Consider the following 27770-nt stretch of genomic DNA (forward strand, 5'->3'; position numbering starts at 1 on the left):
AAGGGTTAACTGCAAGACTAAATACAGTCTACGCTCGTTACACCGGACCCATGTACAACAGACATTTGGATATGATGGACCATATTTCAAACATAGTTTCTTCTACCTATTTTATTAATGTAACGAAGTTCCCTTGTTACGGACCGTGCTACAATGGGCTATTAGTTACAGTGGATGAAATTAGTGGCAATTTTTGTCAAAATTGGGCATATAAAACGAACATTTGCTGTGTCGACATGGGCTGACAACTCACTTGCGAGGGTCAACCGATGATCTCGGCTCAATATTGCGCATGCAAGGAAGAAAGGCGAGATGGAAGCGCGCTGTATTCTTTTGCACGCAAAACACGGGTGGGAGGAGGATGGGGGAGTTCTACTCCGGCGGCTGCTGCTTACGGCATGGCCACTGTATCTTGAAAGCAATCTGCAATGTGGACAAAGTGCACCCAGTGCTGGTATCTTCGTATCCACTGTGCTTTCGACGTTTAGTCTGTGCTGAAACGAGACAGCATGAAGGTCGATTCGCTCACTGCTGCTACCGCGTTTCGTCACTCCAATGTTTTGACAGCAACTTTCTGCGGTCATCAAGCGAGATGTGTTAATGTTTACCTGCGCGCGTGTGACACCATGCTTGTTAATTTAGTTAGTAAACAAATGTATACAACTTTATATGGCCAATAAAACTACTATCCTTACTTAAATGATATTGCGCGACAAAAAAAAACGACACGGACATGAGAGAACATGGCACACCAAGCACTCTGATTTACTATCCTTACTTCACATAGCTCTCTGCTAATTTGCTATCGCAACTGGTGCTTCGCCTCTCTGGTGAAACTGTGACTTTTTTGTTTGTTTTTTACTTTGGATGTTCGTCACTCACTCTTTGCAATATTGTTAAAAGGTTTCGGATTAGTGGTGGAATTTTGTTACATAATGGAAGCGATGAAAAGATGATTGTCTGTTTACTGTAGTTAGTATGTATAGTAGAACCTTGTTCATACATTTTGAAACAAAAAAGAAGGCAAGCGAAAATGCACTAACCAGGCAAACGTACAATCCAAATTAACTAAAAAAATTTTACAGACTCAACTATTGTTGACATCTATGTAATGTGAAGTGTTGCGCAGGTTGTTGCGGCACAAGACACTGACGAGCGTCGAGCTGGTGGTGCTCCAGTGGCCTGAGATGCATTTTGTTGTCTTCTTATTGTGTCATATCTTAAGAGGGTGACAGGAAACCGAAATGAAATTGAGCTGGTAGGCAACGCTGGATGTCATCAAAGCGAAACGTGATGGCCACATTGCACCGCCTGCAGCACGGAACTATGGCGCATTTGGATTATCGCCTACTAAAAGCATGCTGAATGCTACCAATGGCACTATGCACCATGCACTGTAAGACAGATAGGTGAAGATGCTTATAACAATAGGTTATGCGACCATAGTTGTGAATGCAGCGTGCGATGACCCGGGCGGAAATTTGCAGGTTCCAGAACAAGAAACCGTGTGTGCTGTCGTTTTCATGTGAGACAGGCGGCTATATACTGTTCTTGAACATGCGCACGTTGCGCATTTTCTTGTTCACATGGGATGTAACAGCCAGAAAACGTATACGACCGCAGTCTGTAGCAGGGAACGGTGACACGTTTCGGTTATCACCTATTAAAAGCGTATGTTACGCTTCTGATGGCACTACGCACTGGAAAACAGATAGGCAAAGATGCTTACCACAATACGAGAAGGTTTGCTGGTACAAGAATAAGAAACTGAGCACGCGCTGGTGATTAAAAGCGAGACGAGCATGCAAGTACTGCGGTTAAGCTGCCGCTGCTGTGGCAGGTGGCTATATACTGTTCTCGATCACACGCGTCTCGTGCATATTTTTTTTTTTTTTTTGCTTACATGGGATATAGCGGCCGAGAAACATGTCATGTGATCATAGCTTGGTGACATACTAAACGTTGGTGGCAAAAAATGATGTTTTCCGGGAACGTGTGAACGGGTAAAAAGTAAGCGTAACTTTATTGGATCATTTTTTGTGTTCTAAATTGCGAAAGTTGGTGCCGGGAAAACGTACGTAATGAGAAAGCATCAACGAAATTCTACTGTACTTTCGGGAGAGGAAAGTTATTGTCTGGAGCAAACATAGTATTGTCGGTATCGACCAGATATGCTTCTGGAAATAACGCAGTTGGAACTTCATTCTTGAGAGATCTGAACAAGAGTATACCGGAATCGTAGCTAACTTATCAACTGTGAGGAAGTTATTGTTAAGTAGTTGTTTGTAACTAGTATGCATTGGGCTAAATGTAAGCAACCTTACAGCCTCATTTTGCAATGTTTGTAATGATGTCAAGTGTGAGCTGTACATAATTCACCAACATGATATACCGAAATTAATGCGAGCGAATGAGCAATAGAGAGAGAGAGAAGCGTAGAGCGATTATAGATGAAACGAGCTCTGATGATCGTGCAGATGCCATATGCCTTTTTTTTATTCTAGAGACATGATTGTAGTACTTCAGGTTATGATTCAGTCTAACAGCTAGAAATGTGCAGCGATTGTCAGCATGAATTAAAAATGATCCGACAGAGATAGAAGGAGCACGACTTGGCTGTTTTTGGTGAGAAGACAACAAACTTGATTTTTGAAGCATTAATCTATAACCTGTTATTATGGCACCAGTTATGTTTATCAAATAAGTGTGTAATTTAGTAATTAACAACTAAAGAGATACACAAGAGATAAATATAGTTGTATCGTCCACATATAATATGCATCTAGAAGAGGTTAGACACTGCGGTAAAAAAATTATGTAAATTAAGAATAACAGTGGGCCCAGAATAGAGCCCTAAGGCACACCTATGTTTTCATGGGAGTGTGAGCACCTGAGTTATGAACTACTTGCACTCTGTCTTTTAGGTAGTGTTTTAGTAAAATCAGAGGAGGCCCATGTAACCAATTTCATCAAGCTTACCAAGAAGATTATGATTAATAGAGTTGAAAGCCTTAGTAAGTAAGGTCAATAAAAAGAGCCTGAAGAGTTTCCTTCATCAATAGCTAACTTCAATCGATCTGTTAAAGAAATTAGAGCAAGGTTAGTGGAAAACCCAGGGCAGAATCCAAACTTATAGGGCAAGATAATGTTGAATTTTGTGAGGCATTTCATTAGATGTGTAGCAATTAGCTTTTCAATTACTTTAATTAAAAAGCCTGATACACATATAGGTCAACAGATTGCAAGCAAACTGTTTTTGATGCTTAGTTTTGTTCATTAATACCTGTTATGCTGTTGCTAATGTATTGGTTCTTTGCAATTTTTGTTGAGGGTCCCAGTGCAGCCTTTAATTCTGGGACCTTCTCCTGTGTAGTACATGACCTGTATTTCTCATTCTGGAACAAATAAAAGAATTGTTGATTCTTGATTCATAAGTAACAACAGTGTAAGAAGCTAATGTTATATAAAATCTTGTACTCTTTTCATGTTTCCATGCAAGTCCTTGAAGAGAGTGTGTGAAAAACTGCCGATGCTCAAGCAAAGTGCTGTATTAGTTCTAGTACTTTCTTTGTATGTTCCTGTTTTATGAAAACTGCCTATATTTATAAAGTAGTATTACATTAGTTACGACATTTACATTTTCTTGAACATTGAAACTGCAAGTTCTCCTGCTCTAGCAAGGCCTAAGGCCTTAATCAGGAGGATTATGTCCTCCTTTTGCTTCATTGCTTCACCTTATGGGCAAATATTGTGATTGCCCAAATAAAAAACAAGCGAATTAAACAAATGCTCACATGTGGAACATGTGACCATTCGTCCTGCAGTGGATGTAAAATCGGCTGTTGCTGATGATGACGATGGCGATGATGATGTGGAACATGGGCTAGCCAATGTGCTGCGCTAATATGGCTGAGCAGGCACTCACCCAGGGGGCTGGTTGGGGACCGCTTCATAGACAGGTGCCGGACACCATCACGACTGCTACCAGCAGAACCACAGGAGGAACCTCGTGGCAGACGTCGTCGGCACGACTGGCGTCGCGGTGCTGACTGCACCGCTAGGCTCTGCAGGCGTGCCCCTGTCTGTGCAAAGTGATGGACTTAGCAGTGAGAAACTTTCTTCTGCCACCAAAAACAAGAAACACATTAGGGCATGAATTGAAAATTAAAGACAATACAGATAATTAATACTACCACAAAGATGGTTCATGCTATTATGTGTTGCCGCCACACATTGTTAAAAAACTGCAATTGGTTCTTCGCATGGGATGATACCGTGCCCTGATCTACATCTGCTGCTGGCAGCAGCCTGTAACAAGCAGCAACCAGTCTCATTCACTGTCCTTGCACAATACTGCCACCACTGCTACTTTTCTGATAGCTGCCCGCAATGACACAAGGTCCCAGCTACCTTAAACTTACTTGGGGTAGCAATGGCTTACAAGCAACCGGTGCTATGGAATCCATGTCTCATGGGTAAAGCTCAGATGGTAGAGTGGCTGCCCCTGAAAGGCGGTGGTCGCAGGTTAGAGTCCCGGAAGAGGACAAATTTTTCTTCAACTGCGAGGCTTTTTATTCGAGGAACCCGTATGGGTTTCCTTTGTAGCAATTGCTACGAAGGGTGGATGTCTGATTTTGCCTTTAATAATATTTGTAAACTGCAGCATCCGTAAAGTGCAGATGGGCTAGCCATAGGTCAATGTGTTGTGATGAAACAACACATTGCAATGTGTTGTGATGCAACACAAAGTATGCTGCCGGTCATCGCCTGTACATTCTTGCAGTGAGAATGTGCAAATTTATTTTCACAAAAGCCGGCAAAAGTGGCTGGACCTGGCCTCACGATATAATTTGTGGAGTGCATAATGAACTCCTTTCAATGCTAGAGCACAATACTCGGATGACGTGACTTTGGTAACAATACCACAATGGTACATTACAAGCTGATTCATTGGTCAGATCGCCACAAAATGCATGTTCATGTGGCTTGGTGGGGTTGCATGCTGGAAGCGAGAAATGTAAACAAGAGAGGAGAATCTACCACAACAAGATGACAAAGTAAAGCCAACTTCTGACATCATGGAGGCTTCACAAAAAGTGATGTCAGGGTCTCCTCTGTGTTTTCCTTCCTCCATGTGGTCACTGCCTTTTTCGCCCAGCTTTTTTCTGCAAGGCCACAAAATGTACACACCACTGCACCAACAGCGTCTCAGAAGCACCGCCAGCATCTCAGGAAAACCTACATAAGCACGCACGCTGTGGAATAAAGAGCATTCCTTCGTTGGCTCCAGTGGTGTCGGCCTTGCTATATCATCTGGCGACAAGGACGGGACCGCATCTGTGAGCAGCACCTGTCTGGCTACCATTGGCATCGAGCAAAGCGGGGTGGGCAGAGTGACTGAATATGTTGAAGTTTTGGGAATACGACTCCTACGTCGAAGGTGGCGACGAAGACTTCAACTTGTATGTAGAGTGTTTCGACCATTACTGGAGAGTCACAAATTGAAGGCGGCAACTTGAAGAAATCCGCTTTCATCACTGCCCCCTCGGAAGACGCCCGTTCAAGACCCTCAAGGACCTGCTGTTGCCTGCTATACCAGAGGAGTTGAACAATGTGGTCAACATCTTGAAGGCGCACTACGCACCGGGTAGCCAAGTAATACCTGAAAGGCTCAAGTTCAATCGCTGGCACCAGCTCGAAATGGAGTCTGTCTCAGCATTTGCCATTGAACTAAGACACATGGCTGCCAAGTGCACATTCGGGACTTTCCTGGACGACGTGCTGCGTGACCAAGTTGTTGTGGGGCTCCAAAACCCGGCCATACAAACAACGTTGCTAGAGAGAAAAGAACTCAACTTAGAAACCGCTCGCGACTTGGCGTAAGCAGCGGAACTCGCTGAAAGGGAGTCGAAGAGCTCCTGACTGTCCAATGGATATCAACAAATGGACGAAACCATCCACGCTGTCAGCAAAAAAGGCTGTCCGCAAGAAAAAGCTAGGGTAAGCCCATCACAGGGACAACATGGCCACAATTAGCACATGACCGGGGTTGTTGGAGAAGTATGGGAGAGGCCTTTGCCCTGCAGTGGGCGTAGCCAGGCTGATGATGATGATGACGAAGCACACCACAAGGTTTCTGTCTAAGCAGAAATTGCTACATATGCGGAGACAAGCACTACGCAAGTGATTGCAAATATCGCAAGGCACACTGTCACTGGTGCAAGAAAGTAGGCCATCTAGCGAAGGTTTGTATGAAGAAAAATGGCAAAGCAGTTAATGCAATTGAGGTACAGACCGAGCCGGACCACTTGCACCTTTTTCAAGTTGATTTAAACAAGCAAATTTAAAGGCCTTATCTGGCGGAAGTGAAAATCACGGGCCAACCTGTGAGCATGCATATAGATACTGGTGCAGCCGTGTGTATTATCAACGAGCAGATCTATGCTCAAATGCCTCGGAAGCCAGCTCTGACAAAGTGCTTTCTCGAACTGAAAAGTTACGGTGGCACGCCACTCGAGATGACAGGACAGACACATGTAAGTGTCGAGAATGAAGGGCAAAAGTAAAATTTGCCAGTGATTGTCGTTCCTGGAACTCAACCGTACCTAGTAGGGCACAACTGGCTTGCGCAGCTCAAGTTGAACTGGAATACCATTTTCAATGTGGAAGCAGAGCGAAAAGAAAAAGTCCTGCTGCAGAAGTATGCAACGTGTTCCGTCCGCAAATTGTTTGATAAAGGGCTATGAAGTGAAAAAAGTTTTGAAAGAAGAGGCTCATCCGGTCTTCTGCAAGACTCATCCTGTTGTCTATGCACTGAAAAATTCCGTTTAACAGGAATTGCTCGCACTCAAGGACAGAAGGATCTTGCAGCCAGTCATGCAGAGCGACTGGCCACACCACTTGTAGTCGTCCCAAAGCCTGAGCACAAGTCTGTTATGGACAAGATGCTGAAAGGACTGGAAGGAGTCATGTGCTACCTGGACAACGTCCTTGTAGCCGGAGCATCTATCGAGGAATGCCAGAATTGGGTCGAGGCTGGGCTCACAATGTTTCATCTCCACGGACTTAGAGTAAAGCAAGACAAATCTTTTGGCCTGCTGAAAGAGGTTGTCACCGGCCCACAGTTCGTATCGTCAGAGTTTGCAGTTTCCCTCTCATCAAACGGAATCCGCCACAAGACCACCTTATCATCCAGCGTCTAATGGAGCTGCTGAACACCTTGTTCAGACTGTGAAAAGGAACCTGGAAAAACAGCTGAAGGATGACGAAGAGAGCGGGAGTTTCCAAATCTATTCAACATCGGGTTGACCAGTTTCTTTTCTACTAAAGAAACACCCCATATGCAGCAACCGGAAAAACCCTGGCCTAATTGTTCCTATCATGGAGTCCAAGGACATGGTTAACCATGTTGCAACCCGAGCTTCCCAACCGTCTGGAGAAAAACAAGTGACGGCATGTCCAGCAGCCTGCTGCCCACTGGTGCAAGTTCAAAGGAGATGACATGGTGCGGGTGATGGGAAGTAGGCCAGGTGAATCGGCATGGATTACTACTATCATCGTCAGATGAATCAGTGCTGCAACTGATGTTGTGAACATACAAAACAAAGAGCAGTTCGTTCACGCAGACCAGGTAGAGGCAATGTTTCCTGCTCCTGAGCAGCCCATGACTCCTCTTCCTGTGCTATTCCCAAGAACTCGGCAGACACTCCCTCCAACGGAATCTGACTCGCCTGCATCAAGAAAAGGGACCTGCTTGCCATACACCTGAAGCAACTCCATCCCAATCCCCCGACCTCGGCCAACCAGACATGGACAAGGCAGAATGACCCAGGCCTATTCCTCTGTAGAGAAGCGCAAGAGAGCGTCGGCAGCCAGAGCGTTGGGGTTACAATTAAACAAAAGGGGGGGGGGGGGGAAGAGTGTAGTGTCATCGCACCAACAGCATCTCAGAAGCGCTGCTAGGGTCTCGGAAACGCTGCTAGCATCTCGGCAAAAGCTATATAAGCACGCGTGCGCTCTGGAATAAAGTGCATTCTTTCATTGACTCCACTGTGCGTCTGCCTTGCTATATCAGTCTGACTGATCGAAGATGGCAGTACAGTAGCTTAAGTGAGGCATAGCATTCCTTACTTCCTAGCATATAGGCCCGCAGCATCCCCGGGAAACTAAAGGGCCAGTTCCCCCGATTTCTTCCTTCTCATTAGCTGTGCTATAAGCGCTGTCCAAAGCTGTAGAAAGGCCGAAGACACCTAGGAACTGTCAAGGTCATCTGTTCTGCGCGAGGCTCACAGCATTATTGTACGGGTGGCCTGTCTCACCACTCTAAGTATTTACCCGGGAGCGCAAGTTTTCGGACAGCAACAGGCAGGCAGACACGACAATAAGCGGACAATACGTGGCTCGGGGCTTCTCGGTAAGCGCTGAAAAGTTTTTCCTTCTTATTTCTTTCACACAAATTTTTAGTGCAGTTCAAATTCACCGAAAACATATTGTGCACCTAGGCCCGCTCAAGGCTGCATGTGCCTGTGAGATTCGTGAATCACAATGTTATAGGACCACTGAGAATTGGCAATATACCATGCAACCTATAACGATCGGCAAAACCCGCAGAGGCTGGATAAATCAACAGATCTCTTAGGCATGTAAGGCCCTGAGGGCTGTGCTCTTCGGCGATAAGGTAGCCTCGCTGCCTAGGGGATTATCTGACTGAGCCATGTCGGATGCTCGGTTGCCATAGTCAAAAGTTCAAATCCTTTTTTCCCCCGATAGTGAGCTTGAATTTCACCTTCCTCCAGTGCACTACATCTGCAGGCTTGGAGTGACGCACAACACCGGCAAAAGATGCCGAGAGCGAGTGAGTCTATAATAATCCAGGTACAACCAAATTAGGAAGGCACACTAAGCTTCAACAAAGACACTCCCTCACCAGAACAGGAATTGGCCTCGCTGGTGCAGTACACGGCCACCCCCCCTCTCCCAAATGACTCCAACAAATAAACCGTGGCCCTCAGTCCCCAGCAGCTGCAGAGCAGCTGACCAAGGCGACGGTCAGACCTGTAATGCAGCAGAAGGTGCTAAGAATCTCTGGGCCCGGACAGGCCGCCAATAAAAGCTGATCCTGTCAACCTTTAATGCCAGAACTCTGTCGAATGAGGCTAGCTTGGCAGGACTCTTTGAGCAACTATGAGACATTGTTTGGGATATCATAGGCCTCAGTGAGATTAGAACTGGTGAAGCTTATACAGCACTGACTAACGGCCATGTCCTTTGCTATAGAGGTCTCCCAGATAAGAAGCAATACGGGGTAGGATTCCTGATCCATATGGACATAGCGGGCAACATTGACAAATTCTACAGCATTAATGGGAGGGTAGCAGAAGTCGTAGCCAAACTTTATAAGAGGTATAGAATAAAGGCAGTACAAGCCTACACTTCGACATCCAGTCAGGATGATGATGATGAAGTAGATCAGTTTTATGAAGATGTTGAATTAGCGATGAGAAAAATGCAAACTCAGTATACAGGTTGTAGTCATGGGCAACTTCAATGCAAATGGGGGGAAAGGCAGGCTGGGGAACGAGCAAATGGCAACTACGGCGTCGAATCTAGGAACGCTAGAGGAGAGATGCTGGTAGAATTCGCTGAAAGGAATAAGCTTCGTATAATGAACACCTTTTTCAAGAAGCATAGCAACAGAAAGTGGACCTGGAAAAGCTCTAATGGCGAAACGAGAAATGAAATTGACTTCATACTTTCTGCCGATCCCAGCATAGTGCAGGATGTAGGTAGGGTAAAGTCCAGTGATCATAGGTTAGTGAGGGCTAGGATTCACCTCAATTTGAAGCGAGAAATAGTAAAAGTGGTCAAGAAAAACAGGTCAACCTAGAGGCAGTAAGGGTAAAAGCAGACGAATTCAGGGTGGTACTTGCAAACAAATATGCGGCCTTGGAACAGAGAGATGAAGATGACATAGAGGTAATGAACGAAACCATAACTAGGCTGGCTTCAGAGGCAGCAATTGAAGTGGGAGGCAAGGCACCAAGGCAAACAGTAGGCAAGCTCCCCCAAGTAACAAAGGACCTAATAAAGAAACGAAAAGGAATGAAAGTGACCACGTCAAGTGATAAGATAGAATTCGCAGAACTGTCAAAATAAGGGATATTCAAAATTACAATGTGAGAAAGACTGAAGAAGCTGTAAAAAATGGTTGCAGCCTGAAATCAGTGAGAAGGAAACTTCGCATAGGACAAACCAAGATGTATGCACTGAAAGATAAACAGGGTAATATCATCAGCAATCTCGAATGTATAGTAACAGCAGCAAAAGAATTCTGCACTGACCTAAACAGTACCCAGAGGAGTTAGAATGCCTCCATTTAAAGGAAATGAACAGGAAACAGAAACTCCTCCTATAACTGGTGATGAGGTCAGAAGGGCCTTGCAAGACATGAAACAACGAAGTGCAGCAGGAGAAGATGGAATAACAGTTGGTTTAATCAAAGATGGGGGAGAGAATGCTTGGAAAACTGGCAGCTCTCTCATCATCACTTACAACGCATAAATAGACAGGGACCAAAAGAACGACGAAGATAATCACTTGCCTTTGTCATTCTTTTCTTCCCTGTCTACGTACGCGCTGGAAGTGATGTTTACAATGGAATACCAACTAGCCCATACCCTAGCCCTGCTTCTCTATACGAAGTGTCTATTGACTGCAAGTGTCCCAGAAAACTGGAAGAACACAGAGTACACTAATCCACAGAAAGGGAGATTTTAACGAATTCAAAATTATAGGTGGATTAGCTTGCTCCCAGTATTATATCCACCAAGATAATTTGCAATAAAATAAGGGCGACACTGGAGTTTAGCCAACCAAGGGAACAGGCTGGCTTCAGGAAGGGATACTGTACAATGGATCACATGCATGTCATTAATCAGGTAAGCGAGAAATCCGCAGAGTATGATCACCCTCTCTATATGACTTTCATAAATTACGAAAAAGCAGTAGATTCAGTACAGATACCAGCAGTCTTAGAGGCTTTACGCAAACAAGGAGTGAAGACTGCCTACGCAAATGTTTTGGACGTTCTCTACAGAGATTTCACAGCTACCTTAATTCTACACAAGAAAAGTAGGAAGATATCTATAAAGAAAGGGACAAGAAGAAAGGGGGTTAAAAGAGGGGCCCAATTTTTATTAATCATATCACAATAAGCTAACGAACAAAGACACCAAGGACAATACAGCAAAAATTACTTGTACTTAATAATTGAAATAAAGAAATTATAAATTAATTAAATTGAGATTGGATAAAAAACAACTTGCCGCAGGTGGGGAATGATCCCACGTCTTTCGCATTAAGCTTGCGATAGTCTACAAATTAAGCTACCGTGGTGCCGTTTTCCCATTTACTTTCCAGGGTATTTATGTGTTGCTACTAGAACTAACCCTGGGAGTGTTAGCCAGTGCCATAACTCGCAAACCTAGGCGGCAGACATGGAACATCGGTAGCTCAATTGGTAGAGCATTCCACGCATAATGCGAAAGACGTAGGATTGTTCCCCACCTGCGGCAAGTTGCTTCTTTATCGACTTTCAATACCATTATTTATAATTTCTTTGTTTCAATTAGTAATTACAAGTAATTTCCCCTATGTTGTCCTTGGTGTCTTTGTTTGTCGTCTTCTTGTGATATTATTAATAAAAATCGAGCCTCTCGGCTAACCCCTCTTCTTCTCGTTCATTACATAATGAGGATCTCGAATCTGGCAACATTCATGCCTTCAGGTAGTATGTGGGGCTTTATTGACCTGTTGCGTTCACCCAAAAAGATAACATACTCGTGACGCTTGCAGCAGAAAGGATGTTCCACATCCGCCGTCAAGATTTGTGAGTAGTGGCGGTGGCTAACACTCCCACGGTTAGTTCTAGTAGTATAAGACCAAGACTGACCAAGCTGTGCAGCACTTTTTATTCCAAAAAAGGCAATGCCCAACTCATGCGCGAAGAAGTAGAACAGGGAAGATGATGATGGCTATGTACAAATGAAAATGATGAAGTACGTTAATAGTGCTTACACTAACTTCCCCCGTCATGGAAGTGGCCAGCCTGGCCGCAGATTAGATTATCTAAGCAGGGAGTGAAGGGCTTCATCCACTAGACGTGAACAATTTCGGCATTCTGGCGGCAGCGGTCAGTGATGGAGTGAACGGGGCAGACGAGATAGTCCACTGCAGATGTTTGCTGCACAACGGTGTATGGGCAAATGTAGCGCTGGAGGAACTTCTCACAGAGCCCTGGAGTGCCGACTGGAGTCCAAAGTAGGACTTGGTCTTAGAACAATAGAAAGCTCAGCTAGTTGGTAAGGGTTCATTATGCAAAAAAGAGGCATGCAGGCAGGACACAAGAGTAGAGAAGTGAACAAAATGAACACCGACTATCAACTGAAGGGAGCACTGAGGCAAAAAAAGAAAGAAGACACAAAACTCATCTGCGCAAGCTCAGGAATGGTATCACTACGTGTCAGTCGGGTACATGTGCCGGTCTACGTGAGAGATAACTGTTAAGGCAATTAATATCTTCCTTATGTAAAGTAATCGAAGGCTGACTCACGCACGCACTTCCACCATTATAGATTAAAAAAAATTTAATTATGGGTTTTTACGTGCCAAAACAACCTTGATTATGAGGCACACTGTAGTGCAGGACTACGGAAATTTTGACCACCTGAGGTTCTTTAACGTGCACCTAAATCTAAGTACATGGGTGTTTTCGCATTTCGCCCCTATCGAAATGCGGCCACCATGGCCGGGATTCGATCCCGCGACCTTGTGCTCAGCAGCCGAACACCATAGCCACTGAGCAACCACGGCGGGTCACCATTATAGATATGCCATGCCTCTAACATAAGACGCGGATCTTCATTGTTATGCTTGTACAATATCGTGCATTCATCTAACTCTGGCGTGCAGTTACAATCTTGGCAATGTAGAGAAAGATTAGAAGGCGATCCACCGGTTAACGATCTTTTATGTTCCATTAGCCTCTGATTGATGCACCGTCCCGTTTGCCCTATGAAGAAAAAGGAGCAGGTAAAATGAAAAAAAAAAAAAGAACAGTGAAGGACACTAAGAACAACAGTTTTACTGACTGTTGTATGGGTGTGGTTTAAAAAATTCCCCTTAACTGTGGCCAGTTTTACGTAGGGCAAACGGGACGGTGTATCAATCAGAGGCTAATGGAACATAAAAGATCGCTAACTGGTGGATCGCCTTCTAATCTTTCCCTACATTGCCAAGATTGTAACTTGTGGGGATGCGCGACTCTCACGCCTCCCCTGAGATCTAGTTTTCCCGCATGGCTCGTCTCCTGCAGGGCGGCTTCGCCCGCCGCGTGGCCTGGCGCCCGCGGCGGTTGGAGTGTACAAGCGCGGTGCGAGAGATGGCGCGAGCGTCGCGCCGCTGCGGGGTTACTCGGGCGTCGGGAGACAAGGCGCTCGGGCTGTTGGGTTCGAGACACCAAGCGGTACGGTCGTGCCGCACGTGCAGTGACGCTCTTGCCCGGCGGGTCGGCGCGCGGCGGGGACGTATGCCGCGTGCGCGCCGACCCATGCTTCTGCGAGACCGCCTCGCGTGGCCGCCCTCGAACGCGCCACGATTCGCGTGACCATACACGCGAACGACCAGGCCTTGGGATCCAGCATGGGGCGAACATATTCGCTCGCTTCCGGTCGCGGTGAGTCAGACTTCTAGATTTGTCGCGCGCCCATCGGCATGTTTTGTGGATAGCAACTCGGCTAGCAGGCACTGATCTATGAAAGGTGCAATAAATGCCCTTGTGATTGTTTGCACTACTGTGTTGTCGTTCCTTTGTCCCAAGAGTACGGGTGTGAGAGGCCCCACAAACTGCACACCAGAGTTAGATGAATGCGCAATGTTGTACAGGTATAAGAACGAAGATACGCATCTTATGGTAGAGGCATGGCATATCTATAATGGTGAAAGTGCGTGCATGAGTCAGCCTTCGATTACTTTACATAAGGAAGAGATTAAGTGGTTTAACAGTTATCTCTCACGTAGACCGGCACATGTACCTGACTGACACGTGGTGATACCATTCCTGAGCTTCCGCAGATTAGCTTTGTGTCTTCTTTCTTTTTTCGTCTCAGTGCTCCCTTCAGTTGAAAGTCGGCGTTCGTGTTGTCTACTACTCTACTCTTGTGCCCTGTCTGCTCGCCTCTTTTTTGCATAAGGACTTGGTCTCCAGGGTGAAAATGGAGGTCACGGCATTTGTTGTTGCAGCGACGTTTGCGCTCTGCTTGGGTAGCTGCTGTGCTTTGCTGGGCGATTCGATGGCAATGTGCAACTCGGGCAGCAAAATCTTCTGGAAGCGACGCATTTGGCGAAGAAGGTGCGAAAAACAGTTCTCTGTCGAATATGGTGGAAAGAGATCGGCCATATACAAGGAAGAAAGGGCTGTAGCCGGTAGTCCGTTGAATAGCAGTATTATATGCGAATGTCACAAAAGGAAGAATTTTATCCCAGTCAGTGTGGTCAGGACGGATGTACATGGAAATCATGTCAGACAGCGTACGGTGGAAGCGCTCAGTAAGGCCATTGGTTTGTGGATGATAGGTAGAAGTAAATTTGTGGACGGTATTAGTGGCCCGAAGAACTTCCTCGAGAACTTGTAAAATGAACGCCTTGCCACGGTCCCTGAGAAGAACGCGAGGAGCCCCGTGGCGCAAGACGATGGAGCGCAAGAAAAAGTCGGCGACCTCAGAAGCGGTACCGGATCGCCGAGGGGCAGTCTCGGCATATCTTGTTAAATGGTCGACCAAAGTGACCAACGGTGACCGGAGGGTGGCAAAGGCAAGGGACTAAATAAATCAATGCCAACAAATTCAAAAGATGTGACCGGGCAAGGGAGAGGTTGTAGTAAACTGGCAGGAGGGGATGTCGAGCGTTTGCAGTGCTGACATGATGCACAAGAGGCAATGTATTTGGCCACCGTTGTGGATAGGCCAGGCCAGAAGCAGAGGGTCTTGATGCAGTCGCAAGTCTTGTGAAAGCCTAAGTGGCCAGCCGATATGTCGTCCTGGAGTGCCTCTAATACTCGCAGGCAAAGGCAGCGAGGTAGAACTGAGAACCATCGGTGACCTGTTGAGTGGTAAACATAGCAGTGTAGCATGCCACGTTGAAGGCAGAATTGTCGAAGTTGGCATCGCAAGCGGCTGTTAGGTGGTTCGGCGAACGCACTAAGGCAATCCATGAGAGTTCGACAGTAGGCTGAGGCAAGACGAAATCAGAGCATGATGAAAGCGTAACTTGGTCCAGGAGCGTTATTGAGAGCTGGTGTGAGGCAGGCGTAGCATCGGAACAACATGGTGGGGAAGACGATGGCACGTTACCGGGAGAGAGCAAGAGTCGGCAGCGAGACAATGCGTCTGCATCATGATGACTTTTTCCAGACTTGTACGTTATTGTAAAGTAACATTTCTGCGAGCAGAGTATCCAGCATCTTAAGCATCCTGACATGTTTTTCATTGATGACAGCCAACACAGAGCATGATGGTCGGTGACAATGGCGAAGTGACAGCCGTAAAGGTATGGGCGAAATTTCTGAATCAACCAAATGATAGCCAGGCACTCTTGCTCTGTAATGGTGCAGTTCTGCTCGCCTGGAGAAAGTGTTCGGCTGGCATGTGCTATGACTTGCTCTTTAGAGGCTGCATTACGTTGCATAAGTAGTGTGTGCTTGCGTCAGTATGGAATATGGTGAGGGCTCGATCATCGAAGCCTGGAAGTAAGATGTTGCTTAAGAGCTTGAAAAGCCGACTCGCAGTAGTTAGTCCATGTGAAAGAGGCACAGGTAACCAGTAGCTTGTGTAGAAGAGCTGCTATTGCAGCGAAGTTGCATATAAATCGGCGAAGATATGACGCCAAGCCGAGGAAACTACGTAGACCTTTGTGTTGCTGAGGGGAAAGGAAACTGGAGAACCGCACTAACCTTTTCGGGGTCTGGCTGGATGCCATTTTTTGAGACGATGTGGCCCAATACATTTATTGTGTTGCTTGCAAATTTGCATTTTTTAGTATTGATCTGGAGACCAGCATTTGCAAGGCCCTCGAGAACTTCTTCTAATCGATGAAGATGTTGGCTGAAGTTAGACGAAAAGATTACAATACTGTCTAGATAACAGAGGCAGGTTTTCCATTTTAGTCCACGAAGTACGTTGTCTATCATGTGCTGAAATGTCGCGGGAGCTTTACAAAGGCCCCCAAGAGGCATCACATTAAATTCATAAAGTCCATCTGGTGTAGCGGATGCGGTCTTTTCTTTCTCAGGCTTGTTCATCGGAATTTGCCAATATCCTGATAAAAGATCAAAGCTGGAGAAATACTCTGCCCCTTGTAGTGTGTACAAAGCCTCATCAATTCAAGGTATTGGATATATGTCCTTGCGTGTGATCTTATTGAGCGCTCGATAATCGACGCAAAAGTGAATGGGAGCCATCTTTTTTCTTTACCAGAACTACAGGAGAAGCCCAGGGGCTAGATGAAGGTCGTATTATTTTCCGCGCAAGCATGTCAGCAACCTGCTGTTCAATGACCTTTTGTTCGGCAGGCGATACACGATAGGGACGTCATCGTATTATAGCAGAACTATCGGTTTCGATGTGGCGTGTAGCCGCAGAAGTTCGGCTCAACACAGGGGAACAGCTATTGAAACAGGCTTTGTGCTTCGTCAAGACCACCAGTAAGGCTTCGGACTGCGCAAATGTTAGGTCAGAACCAAGAACGGTTGGAGGAGAGAAAGAATTATCCAAACCTGAGGTTGGTGCTGGCGATGAAGAAGGGCAAAGCATGACTATAGAGATAGCTTGAGCGTCAGCGAGGGTTGCCACAGTGATTCCTTTGGGCAGCATCACAGGATCTGGGGTCGTAATGCAAGCAGGCAGAAGGGCATGGCCATGTGAAAACCGGACATGACAGGCGGCAATGAGAACACCGCGAGAAGTACAGCGACAAGAAGGGGCGACTAGAGCGTCTCCGTCGGCGATCTGATTGGATGTTACAGCGACGTCTTCATGACCAGGACAAAGGACGTAGTCTACAGCGATTGCCAAGTTCATGCATGAAGGTGAAGAGTCCGTAACAGGTGCAAGCGCTGTATCCGTGATATGGACAACTTCCTCTCTACATGAAATGACGGCTGAAGCAGAATGTAGGAAGTCCCAACCCAGTACTGTATAGGTTCATGGATACACATTGAAAGGATGATAAACTCGATGTGGTGGCAAATGCCGTCAATGAGAACACGAGCAGTACACTGTCCGTTGGGGTGAATGAATGCATTATTACAACTACGCAAAATAGGTCCAAGATAAGGCGTTTTTACTTTCCGGAGCCGTGAACACAGATCACTACGAAGAACAGAAACGGCAGCACTGGTATCGATGAGAGCTGACGTGGGAACACCTCCAACAGTTACATAAAGCATGTTGGCCGGGCGAACAGGTAGAATTTTTGAAGACCAATAGGAAGCAGTTTCCCCTCCAAAAAGTGCAACAGTTAGTTTTCCGAGTGCTGGACGGCAAGATGGGATGTGGGGCGAAGCGGTGATGTAGAGCGCCGATAAGATGAAGGAGAAAGACGTCCGGCCGAATGGGAACTACAAGGCAGATTGGGAGCAGCTGGAGGAGACAGAGAACGCTGCTGAGGGAACGAGTACAATCCGAGATAGTAGGTGTCTGGTCAGCGAGTGTGGCCTCTCTCGTGCCAAGGATAGCCTCATCTTGATCGCTCACAAGTGTACCATGCAAGATACTAGAGCATATCTTAGCTTCTCACCTAGCTACGTTTTTGGAGTCGCATTCACTTTTTGCACCATCACAGCATGGATTTCGCAAATCATACTCATGTGAAACTCAACTAACACTTTTTGTACACAAACTAATTACCATTCTTTACAATGGATCCTTGGCTGACTGCATTTTTCTTGACTTTTCTAAAGCCTTCGAGAAAGTGTGTCACAAACTGCTAATTTATAAATTACGACTACTTAAGCTCGATCACCTGCCTTTTAATCTTGATTGAAAGTTTTCTTGCTAATCGTTCTCGGTTTGTTTCAGCTAACGGCGCGAATTCTGAAGAATGCACAGTCGATTCTGGTGTACCGCAGGGCTCAGTCCCTGGTCCTCTTCTTTATTCATTTATATTAACGATTTACCATCTTGCGTTTCCTCATCCGTTCATTTGTTTGCCGATGATTTCATAATTTTCCGAAAAATAACAGGTCCAAATGACTCCGCTCTTCTTCAAGCTGACATTAACGCGGTCTTTGAGTGGTGTAATAGATGGCTTATGGAACTTAACACTAAAAATTCAAATTGATGCGAGTCTCAAGAGAGATGACTAGTTTACTTATTTTATCACTTAAATGATGCACTACTCAACAGCGTATCTTTATATAAGTACCTCGGAGTTCACATCAGTAGCAATCTAACATGGAATACTCACATCTCTCATGTTGTCTGCAACGCTAATCGCATGCTCAGATATCTTCGTCGTACCTTTGTAAAATTGCCTTCGTCTCTCAAACTAATGCTATATAAAACAGTCTTTCTCGCCCTAAGTTAGAATAAGCCGATTCAGTTTGGGATCCGCATTATAATAATTTGGTACATTCGCTTGAAATGGTACAAAATAATTCGGTCCGTTTTATACTCTCTAATTACAACTGAATTGCGACCGTCACGATAATGAAAGCTAACGTTAAACTACCTACGCTTGCTTCTCGACGTGCGATGCTTCGCTTAAGCCTTTTTCACAAACTGTATCATCATCCCTACGTGCGCGATTTACTAATACTTCCTCCCCATTACGTTTCGCACATTCTGGATCATGCTCATAAAGTTGGCATTCCGTTGTGTAAAACAGAATCATTCCTACAGTCCTACATACCACGCACATCAAATGATTGGAATTGCCTTCCCAAATTGGTAATAACAATTTCAGATCATGAAAAATTTGTGACATCATTAACCAATGCTCTGTAACATCTAGTTGTATTCTGCCTCTTTATAGCTATTACTGTATAATTAGAAACACTGGACTGCTTCTTTGTAGGAGGAGGAGGAATAAACTTTTATTGTACAACCAGCACTTTATGATGGCCGGGCCTAAGCCTCCCATGAAGGGATGTCGAGGGCTTGCCTCGCAGCCGCCTCACAGGCGTGCTGGGTCGCCCAGGTTTGGTCGTCGAGGGCGGAGCTCCGCAGAGCCTCATGCAACCTCGACAAGAGAGTCGTGGTGTTAGTCTGTGTGTACTGTGCTGGGCACTTTATATATATAGGATATTTTTGTAATGTGTATTCTGCCTCTTCATAACTATTATTGCATAATTAGAAACATTGTGCTGCTTCTTCTTGTAGTTCAAATTTTGTTGGTTTCTTTTTGTATTTTAACCACTCCCCTCTGTAGTGTCTGTTGACCCTGAGGGTATCACAAATAAATAAATAAATAAATAAATAGATCTTTCATCCTGCTGGCTACGGTGGTAGAAGTGAGATATATGGCTGCATATACCATAGTAAAAAAAAAACGGATGAGGTGGACGCCACTGAGCGTAAGATGGTGCAGCAATTGCTCTGGTTTACATCAAAGCCTAATGGTCATAGGTAACATCAGTAGGCAAGGAGGTCACGTAGGGGTGGGTAGCGAAGCAACAACCGTGTAGGTAGGTGTGGGACACACTACCAGAGCAAGATGCGTCGTGGCTGTAGTCATCACTGTCAACTCTTGCTTTACGACCTCGCGCAAGTCAAAGGTGGGGGTTGGGGGACATAGTTCAGGACAACATTCATTTGGGCTAGATGGTGCATACTTGAATTACGAAGGAACAGCGCCAACGAAGACGATCACAAGTGGGGAGAACGACACAGGACAAGCGCCAACTTCATCTATCTTTATTCACCGAAAATCCAGCAAATATAAGAAAAATCACAGACATGCGCACAATGACCATAATGTATCATCTGCCAAACCGTTCAAGATAGGACATTTCGTTTTTGAAGAGGGTCACGGAAGTATCACAGTTTTTTCCTCTTTTCTTTATATGGAAGGCTTCCAAAACCTCACGTGCCTTTGTTTCCCTGCTTCTGCCAAGAATCTTTATCTCTCTGAACCGTGGTTCACACTTCTTGCAGTACTGGCATTGTTTTCGTGGCGAATGTTCTGCGGCTCGGTCACACGCAGTGCAAGTTGCGCAATGTTGCGAAAGATGCGAAAGATGCGCACCTCCTTCTTTCAGCGACCGCACATGTTCAGCTGCACGATCATTCACGCATCTGCCCGTTTGGCCCACATATGTTTTCCCGCAGGTCAAAGGTATTTCATATACCACACCGGTGCAGCACTTTACAAACTGCTTTCCATGTTTTTTGGTGCAGTTGCTCCTGGAACCCTGTCTCGCGATGCGGGCGCAGAGCAGAGCTTGTTTTCGAGGAGCCGAAAACACGACTGGGACGTTGTGTCTGTTTGCCACTTTTTTCATATTGTGGGCTATCCTATGTACATACAGAACCACTTCCGGCTTCGCAGCTAGTTTTTCTTGCCCGCACGGTTTCTTAACCATGGCACCTTTGATTTTTTGCAAGATCGCTTCAGCCACTGCTGTGATAACGGTGCTTGGGAACCCTGCCGAAACCAACCTATTAACTTGCTTGTCAAAACTCGCACGCATTGCATGGTCACACGATTTCACAAGAGCAGACTCAAGACAAAGTTTTGCAATGGAACGTTTTACGGTTTTTGAATGCGCCGACGCATAAGGAAGAAGCTCCTTTTGTGCTCGAGGTGCGTACTGCCAGCATACATGATCTTCACCCACGGTGATCTTCACAAGCACGGTTATCACAGCAGTGGCTGAAGCGATCTTGCAAAAAATCAAAGGTGCCATGGTTAAGAAACCGTGCGCGCAAGAAAAACTAGCTGCGAAGCCGGAAGTGGTTCTGTATGTACATAGGATAGCCCACAATATGAAAAAAGTGGCAAACAGACACGGCGTCCCAGTCGTGTTTTCGGCTCCTCGAAAACAAGCTCAGCTCTGCGCCTGCATCGCGAGACAGGGTTCCAGGAGCAACTGCACCAAAAAACATGGAAAGCAGTTTGTAAAGTGCTGCACCGGTGTGGTATATGAAATACCTTTGACCTGCGGGAAAACATATGTGGGCCAAACGGGCAGATGCGTGAATGATCGTGCAGCTGAACATGTGCGGTCGCTGAAAGAAGGAGGTGCGCATCTTTCGCATCTTTCGCAACATTGCGCAACTTGCACTGCGTGTGACCGAGCCGCAGAACATTCGCCACGAAAACAATGCCAGTACTGCAAGAAGTGTGAACCACGGTTCAGAGAGATAAAGATTCTTGGCAGAAGCAGGGAAACAAAGGCACGTGAGGTTTTGGAAGCCTTCCATATAAAGAAAAGAGGAAAAAACTGTGATACTTCCGTGACCCTCTTCAAAAACGAAATGTCCTATCTTGAACGGTTTGGCAGATGATACATTATGGTCATTGTGCGCATGTCTGTGATTTTTCTTATATTTGCTGGATTTTCGGTGAATAAAGATAGATGAAGTTGGCGCTTGTCCTGTGTCGTTCTCCCCACTTGTGATCGTCTTCGTTGGCGCTGTTCCTTCGTAATTCAAGTATGCACCATCTAGCCCAAATGAATGTTGTCCTGAACTATGTTTCGAAAATACAGGGCCCTCTTTTTTTATGCGACAGCCTATCGTCGGAGTTTCAACTGAATGCCATCGTTTCCATCATCGTTGATTCAACCTGCCGTGCAAGATACGTTTCGTTTTGCCTTCGAAAGGGACTCGTTCCAGCAGACGTGAGTGCCCTTTTTGGTTACTTGCGACCACCCGTTGGACTGCTAAGACGCGTTTGCAGGTTCTTGAAAGCAGAGTTGTGGCGGCAGATTAGAAGATGTGAAGACCATGTACGTGCGATTTGTTACAAGGTGGATACGGGATGGCAGGCGGAGAAGAAGCTTCGTGCAATTCGACGCCTTATAAGAAATATGACTGAGTTTTGGTGGGCTCAGACACTGAACCAGTGTTTACAGTAGTCTTCTCTGAAGAAGGACAAGAAGCCCCCGGAAAGGCCGGTGACGGTCATCGGAGACGTTGATCTTCCCAACGATGTCAGGCATGTGTTGAACAAAGGTCCGAAATTCAGCCACGAGCCACGGAGAGAAGCACATGAGTTCCTGGCGCTTAATAGGCGCATAGCAGGAAAGGCGTTGGAAGAAAACCGTGAAAGATGCCTACTGGATGGTGTGGATATGCTTAAAAGATCTACGACCAGCACTAACACGTTGACTAGCAAAGATTCTATGGGAAAAGTCGTGTCGTATTTCAGGAAGAATAGACTCCGGCTTCTTCAAGCTGACAAGGATGGTGGGTTCGTGGTGCTCACCGAGGATGAGTCTCAAAAAAGAGCCGGCGAAGCAATTGCGAAGAACTTCATCCCTCTGAAAGCTAGTGCAACGCGAGTGAAAGGCAAGGCGGCTGCGATGTGCAAAGAATTAGATCTGAGCAGGCTGGCCAATGACATTGGTAGCAGCAAAAGCAATGCCCTTTCCGTGTTCTTTACAGCCAAAACGCACAAACTGTCCGTGCCATTCAGAACAGTGGTCAGCGAAAATGGAACTTGGCAGATTGTGTTAAGCAAGTTTCTCCAAAAGCACCTTACATCCCTTAAAGTTGAAGATCCGTACGCCACAAAGAGTTCAAAAGATGTTGTTAGGTTTCTTGAGGAATGTACTTCCATTGGTTATGTGTTTTCAGTAGATGTTGAAGACTTGTTTTACTTTGTGCCCCATGATGCCTTGTTTCGTTCTGTCAGAGATGCAATAGAATGTAACGGTGCAATAGAGTTCCAAAACTCCTCTGGCGTGTCAATATACAATTTTATGAAAATGCTAGAATTTTACCTTGATGTGACGTTCATCTCTTTCGAGAACAAGTTTTATTGACAAAGACAAGGGCTTTGTATTGGATCCTGCGTAGCCCCGGTGCTTACTAACATTTTCTTAACCTGTATTGACAGCGCCTTGGAGCCAATTTTAACAGGGAAGGGTGTACTAAAAGTGTTCAGGTATGTTGACGATTTTTTAATAGTTTTTAACAAACTGAACGTGTTGACTTACACAGATGGTGTAAGCACTGTCCTAGACAGCTTTAAAGAGGAGGGACGGGGCTTGGTTTTCACGCATGAGCTACCCTTGCAGGGGAGATTACAGTTTTTAGACATTAACATTACCTTGGGTGAAGATCATGTATGTTGGCAGTACGCACCTCGAGCACAAAAGGAGCTTCTTCCTTATGCGTCGGCGCATTCAAAAACCGTAAAACGTTCCATTGCAAAACTTTGTCTTGAGTCTGCTCTTGTGAAATCGTGTGACCATGCAATGCGTGCGAGTTTTGACAAGCAAGTTAATAGGTTGGTTTCGGCAGGGTTCCCAAGCACGGTTATCACAGCAGTGGCTGAAGCGATCTTGCAAAAAATCAAAGGTGCCATGGTTAAGAAACCGTGCGGGCAAGAAAAACTAGCTGCAAAGCCGGAAGTGGTTCCGTATGTACATAGGATAGCCCACAATATGAAAAAGGTGGCAAACAGACACGGCGTCCCAGTCGTGTTTTCGGCTCCTCGAAAACAAGCTCAGCTCTGCGCCCGCATCGCGAGACAGGGTTCCAGGAGCAACTGCACCAAAAAACATGGAAAGCAGTTTGTAAAGTGCTGCACCGGTGTGGTATATGAAATACCTTTGACCTGCGGGAAAACATATGTGGGCCAAACGGGCAGATGCGTGAATGATCGTGCAGCTGAACATGTGCGGTCGCTGAAAGAAGGAGGTGCGCATCTTTCGCATCTTTCGCAACATTGCGCAACTTGCACTGCGTGTGACCGAGCCGCAGAACATTCGCCACGAAAACAATGCCAGTACTGCAAGAAGTGTGAACCACGGTTCAGAGAGATAAAGATTCTTGGCAGAAGCAGGGAAACAAAGGCACGTGAGGTTTTGGAAGCCTTCCATATAAAGAAAAGAGGAAAAAACTGTGATACTTCCGTGACCCTCTTCAAAAACGAAATGTCCTATCTTGAACGGTTTGGCAGATGATACATTATGGTCATTGTGCGCATGTCTGTGATTTTTCTTATATTTGCTGGATTTTCGGTGAATAAAGATAGATGAAGTTGGTGCTTGTCCTGTGTCGTTCTCCCCACTTGTGATCGTCTTCGTTGGCGCTGTTCCTTCGTAATTCAAGTTGGGGGACATGCAGCAGGTGAACGCCTCAGGTCTTGTATTTGAAGGTCTTCGCGGATGATGCTGCAGATAAGAGCACGTAGATTTGAAGAATGGGAACCTGAGGATTGCTGCTGTCATGTTGAAGACGAAGAGACTGCAGCTCGTCCAGACGCTGACATGTGGAAGTGATGCCCTGGACAGAAGCCAGATTTTGCACTATTAAGGCGTTGAACACGACGGACACAATGCCTATTAATATGTCTCGAACAAAGCCAAGGCATCCTCTATGTATGAGGTGTAAGACTCTTGTGGAAGTTGGAGGCGCGTGCGCTTCTTCTGTTGGATGACTTCTGTATGGCCCGACGAGGAAGTGAAGATTTGCCGCAGTTTGGAGGTAAACGTGGACCAATCCACGATGTTGGATTCGTGGTTGAAATACCACGTCTTTGGAAGACAGGTCAAGAAGAATGTGACGTGCCTCGATTTCTGGGTATTGTTCCACTTATTGTAAGAACTCATGTGGTCGTATTGGTCGATGCAATCATCGACGTCATCACTGTGGAGTCCCGCAAAGACAGGGAGGTTGTGTTGAGGGCTTGTCACAGTCCAGGAGGGCACTGCAAGTGGAGTTCTGTGTGTCGTAGGGTTAGAGGCACTGGAAGAGCCAGGGTTGGAAGTGTCCATCGTTATAGGTGTAGCTGGGCGCAGGCGGCGACTGGAATGTAGCTCCAGGGAGAACGAGAACATGAGTATGTTGGGGCCTACGTACCTCCACGACTTTATAAGACCGAGACCGACCAAGCTGTCCAGCGCTTTTTATTCCAAAAAAGGCAACGCCCAAGATCATGCGCGAAGAAGTAGAACAGGGAAGATGATGATGGCTACATACAAATGAAAACTATGAAGTACGTTAATAGTACTAACAGTAGCAACACATAAATACCCTGGAAAGTGGATGGAGAAACGGCGCCGCAGTAACTCAATTGGCAGAGCATCGCACGCATAATGCAAAAGACGGGGGATCATTCCCCCACCTGCGGCAAGTTGTTTTTTCATCCACTTTCAATTCCATTATTTTTATTTATTTTAATGAATAATTTCCCCTGTGTTGTTCTTTGTATCTTCGTTTGTTGGCTTTTTATGCTATGAAGAAAGTGGTCAGACAAGGAGACACAGTCTCTCCAATGCTATTCACTGCGGGCTTGGAAGAAGTATTCAAGCTACTAAACTGGGAAGGCTTAGAGGTAAGCATTGACGCAAATATCTCGGCAACCTTTGGTTTGCCGATGACATTGTTCTATTCAGCAATACTGCAGACGAGTTACAACAAATGATTGAGGACCTTAACAGAGAGAGTGCAACAGTGGGGTTGAAGATTCAAAATGGGTTGGATTGCATACGGCAGACATTGTCAGCTTCCGACTGGAAGCTTACCATTATCATTGAAGAAGAAGGTGTCCAATCAGTGCATTTTGCAAGTGCTTACATATGGGGCAGAGACTTGGAAACTGACAAAGAAGCTTGAGAACAAGTTAAGGACCGCAAAAAGTGTGAAGGAACGAAGAATGCTAGGCATAACGTTATGAGACAGAAAGAGAGTGGACTAGATGAGAGCAAACGGGTATAGCTGATATTTTAATTGACATTAGGGAAAAAAAATTGAGCTGTGCAGGTCATGTAATGCGGAGGTTAGATAACCGTTGGGCCATTAGGGTTACAGAATGGGTACCAGGAAAAGGGAAGCGCAGTCAAGGACAGCGGAAGACTAGGTGGGGCGACGAAATTAGGAAATTCGCGGGCGCTAGTTGGAACCAGTTGGTGCAGAATAGGGGCAATTGGAGATCGGAGGGAGAGGCCTCCATCCTGCAATGGACAATAAATAGGCTGATGATGATGATGATAACATATGTGGGTCCCACACGGTTACGTTTCACGCCAGGTGTGTCGAAAGGATCAGACAAGTTCCGACTAAGCGACTTTTATTAACCCATGCTTGTGGGTTGAGGCTCGGCAAGAAAGAGAGGGCCGCTAACAAGGGGCACTCTGCTTTTAACACTTAGTGGCGCATGCACACGTCGCAGAGTGCTCTTATCAAGATGAGCGCCAGCCAACACAACACCACCTCCCTTTTTAATGGAGCACACAGTCACTCAGAGTCTAGCTTAGAATCTATCCGGTAAGCGACGATTTCGCATGGGGTAGTGTCTTGTTGCCTCGGCGGCTGCTGGTGATGCCTGTTGCACAACCGGAGTTACCACGGGTGGTTGTGGACTGGAAGGAACTGGTGCGCCGGCAGTCTCAGGATAAACCAGGAACTCGCTGGTCATAACTTCGCCAGCTGTTCCATGCCTAGGGGTAACATCCTCTGCAGGCCTCTGTAGCAGCTGATCCTGGTGACGACGCCAGGTGAAGGTGCCCCTGGGGGTGGTTGCACGCACTTGTAAAGAGACAGGTCCTGTTTAAGCAGCAATCACAGTCGGAGCCCACTTTGGTTTTCCAGAATAATTACGTGCTAACACGCTGTCGCCTACCAAGAAGTGACGTTCGTGACACGGACGACTTAGTGCTCGAGTGCACCGTCTGTGTGCTACTCTTTCCCCAACGGAAGGCTTTACGGCATCTAGCCGACTACATAAGCGTCGTCCTAGGAGCAATGCCGCTGGTGATTCACTTATCGTCGCATGTGGCGTGTTGCGATATGATAGCAAAAATTTATGCAGCTTTATGTGCAGTGTTCCTCCTGTGCCGTCTTTGTGCCGCGCATTCTTTAAGGTCTGGATGAAACGCTCTGCCAACCCATTGGAGCTGGGGTGGTAGGGAGCCGTGAGGAAGTGCCGCGCTCCCATTGCTTTCACGAAGTGCTTGAACTCCTGCGAAACAAACTGAGGTCCATTATCGGAAACAATTGTTTCAGGAAAACCAAAACGTGCGAAGAGCTCTGTCAAACAACGAATCGTGCTTTCTGTAGTTGTCGATATCATTTCGAAAACTTCTGGCAATTTAGAATGTGCGTCGACCACCACTAAAAGCATGGTATTCTGGAAAGGTCCCACAAAGTCTATGTGAACACGCTGCCACGGTGAAGTCGGCCATGGCCACGGGTGAAGAGTTGCGTTGATTGGAGCGTTACGTTGCTCTTGACAGCTAGCGCAGCTTCTGATGCGAAGTTCAAGGTCCGCCTCAAGAGTTGGCCACCCCACGTAGCTGCGTGCTAGTTCTTTGCTGCGCACGATGCCAGGATGGCCATCATGGAGTTCGTCCAGAACGAACCCTTGCAGCTTTGCAGGCACGACTACTCTTGCGCCCAGCATGACGCATCCCTGATGCACCGTCAGTTTGTTGCACCTGCGAAAAAAAGGCTTCAACTGTTCATCCTTGATCGACGCGGGCCATCCCACATTTGTGAATTCCTTCACTTCACAAAGAATTCGGTCTTTACATGTGGCAGCCGCGA

General features: G+C 46.2%; 1 protein-coding gene across 9 annotated transcripts in view; it reads right to left on the reverse strand.

The window, feature by feature from the left end:
- gwl (serine/threonine-protein kinase greatwall) overlaps positions 1-27770 on the reverse strand; it is a 619920-nt gene that overhangs the window by 283304 nt on the left and 308846 nt on the right. For 8 of the 9 annotated variants that reach the window (XR_012826296.1, XR_012826297.1, XM_075682969.1 and 5 more), the window contains 2 exons: positions 3926-4082; positions 396-494 (listed from right to left, as the gene is read on the reverse strand). Coding sequence is in view for 7 of the 9 variants with exons in the window: in XM_075682969.1 (XP_075539084.1) it covers positions 396-494; positions 3926-4082 (256 nt within the window). In the remaining 2 variants the exon portion in view is untranslated. The remainder of the gene's footprint in view (positions 1-395; positions 495-3925; positions 4083-27770) is intronic. The other variant, XM_075682967.1, reaches the window with a different exon arrangement.

The sequence above is a fragment of the Dermacentor variabilis genome, chromosome 2 (genome assembly GCF_050947875.1).
Source record: "Dermacentor variabilis isolate Ectoservices chromosome 2, ASM5094787v1, whole genome shotgun sequence".
Classification (NCBI taxonomy): Eukaryota; Metazoa; Arthropoda; class Arachnida; order Ixodida; family Ixodidae; genus Dermacentor; species Dermacentor variabilis.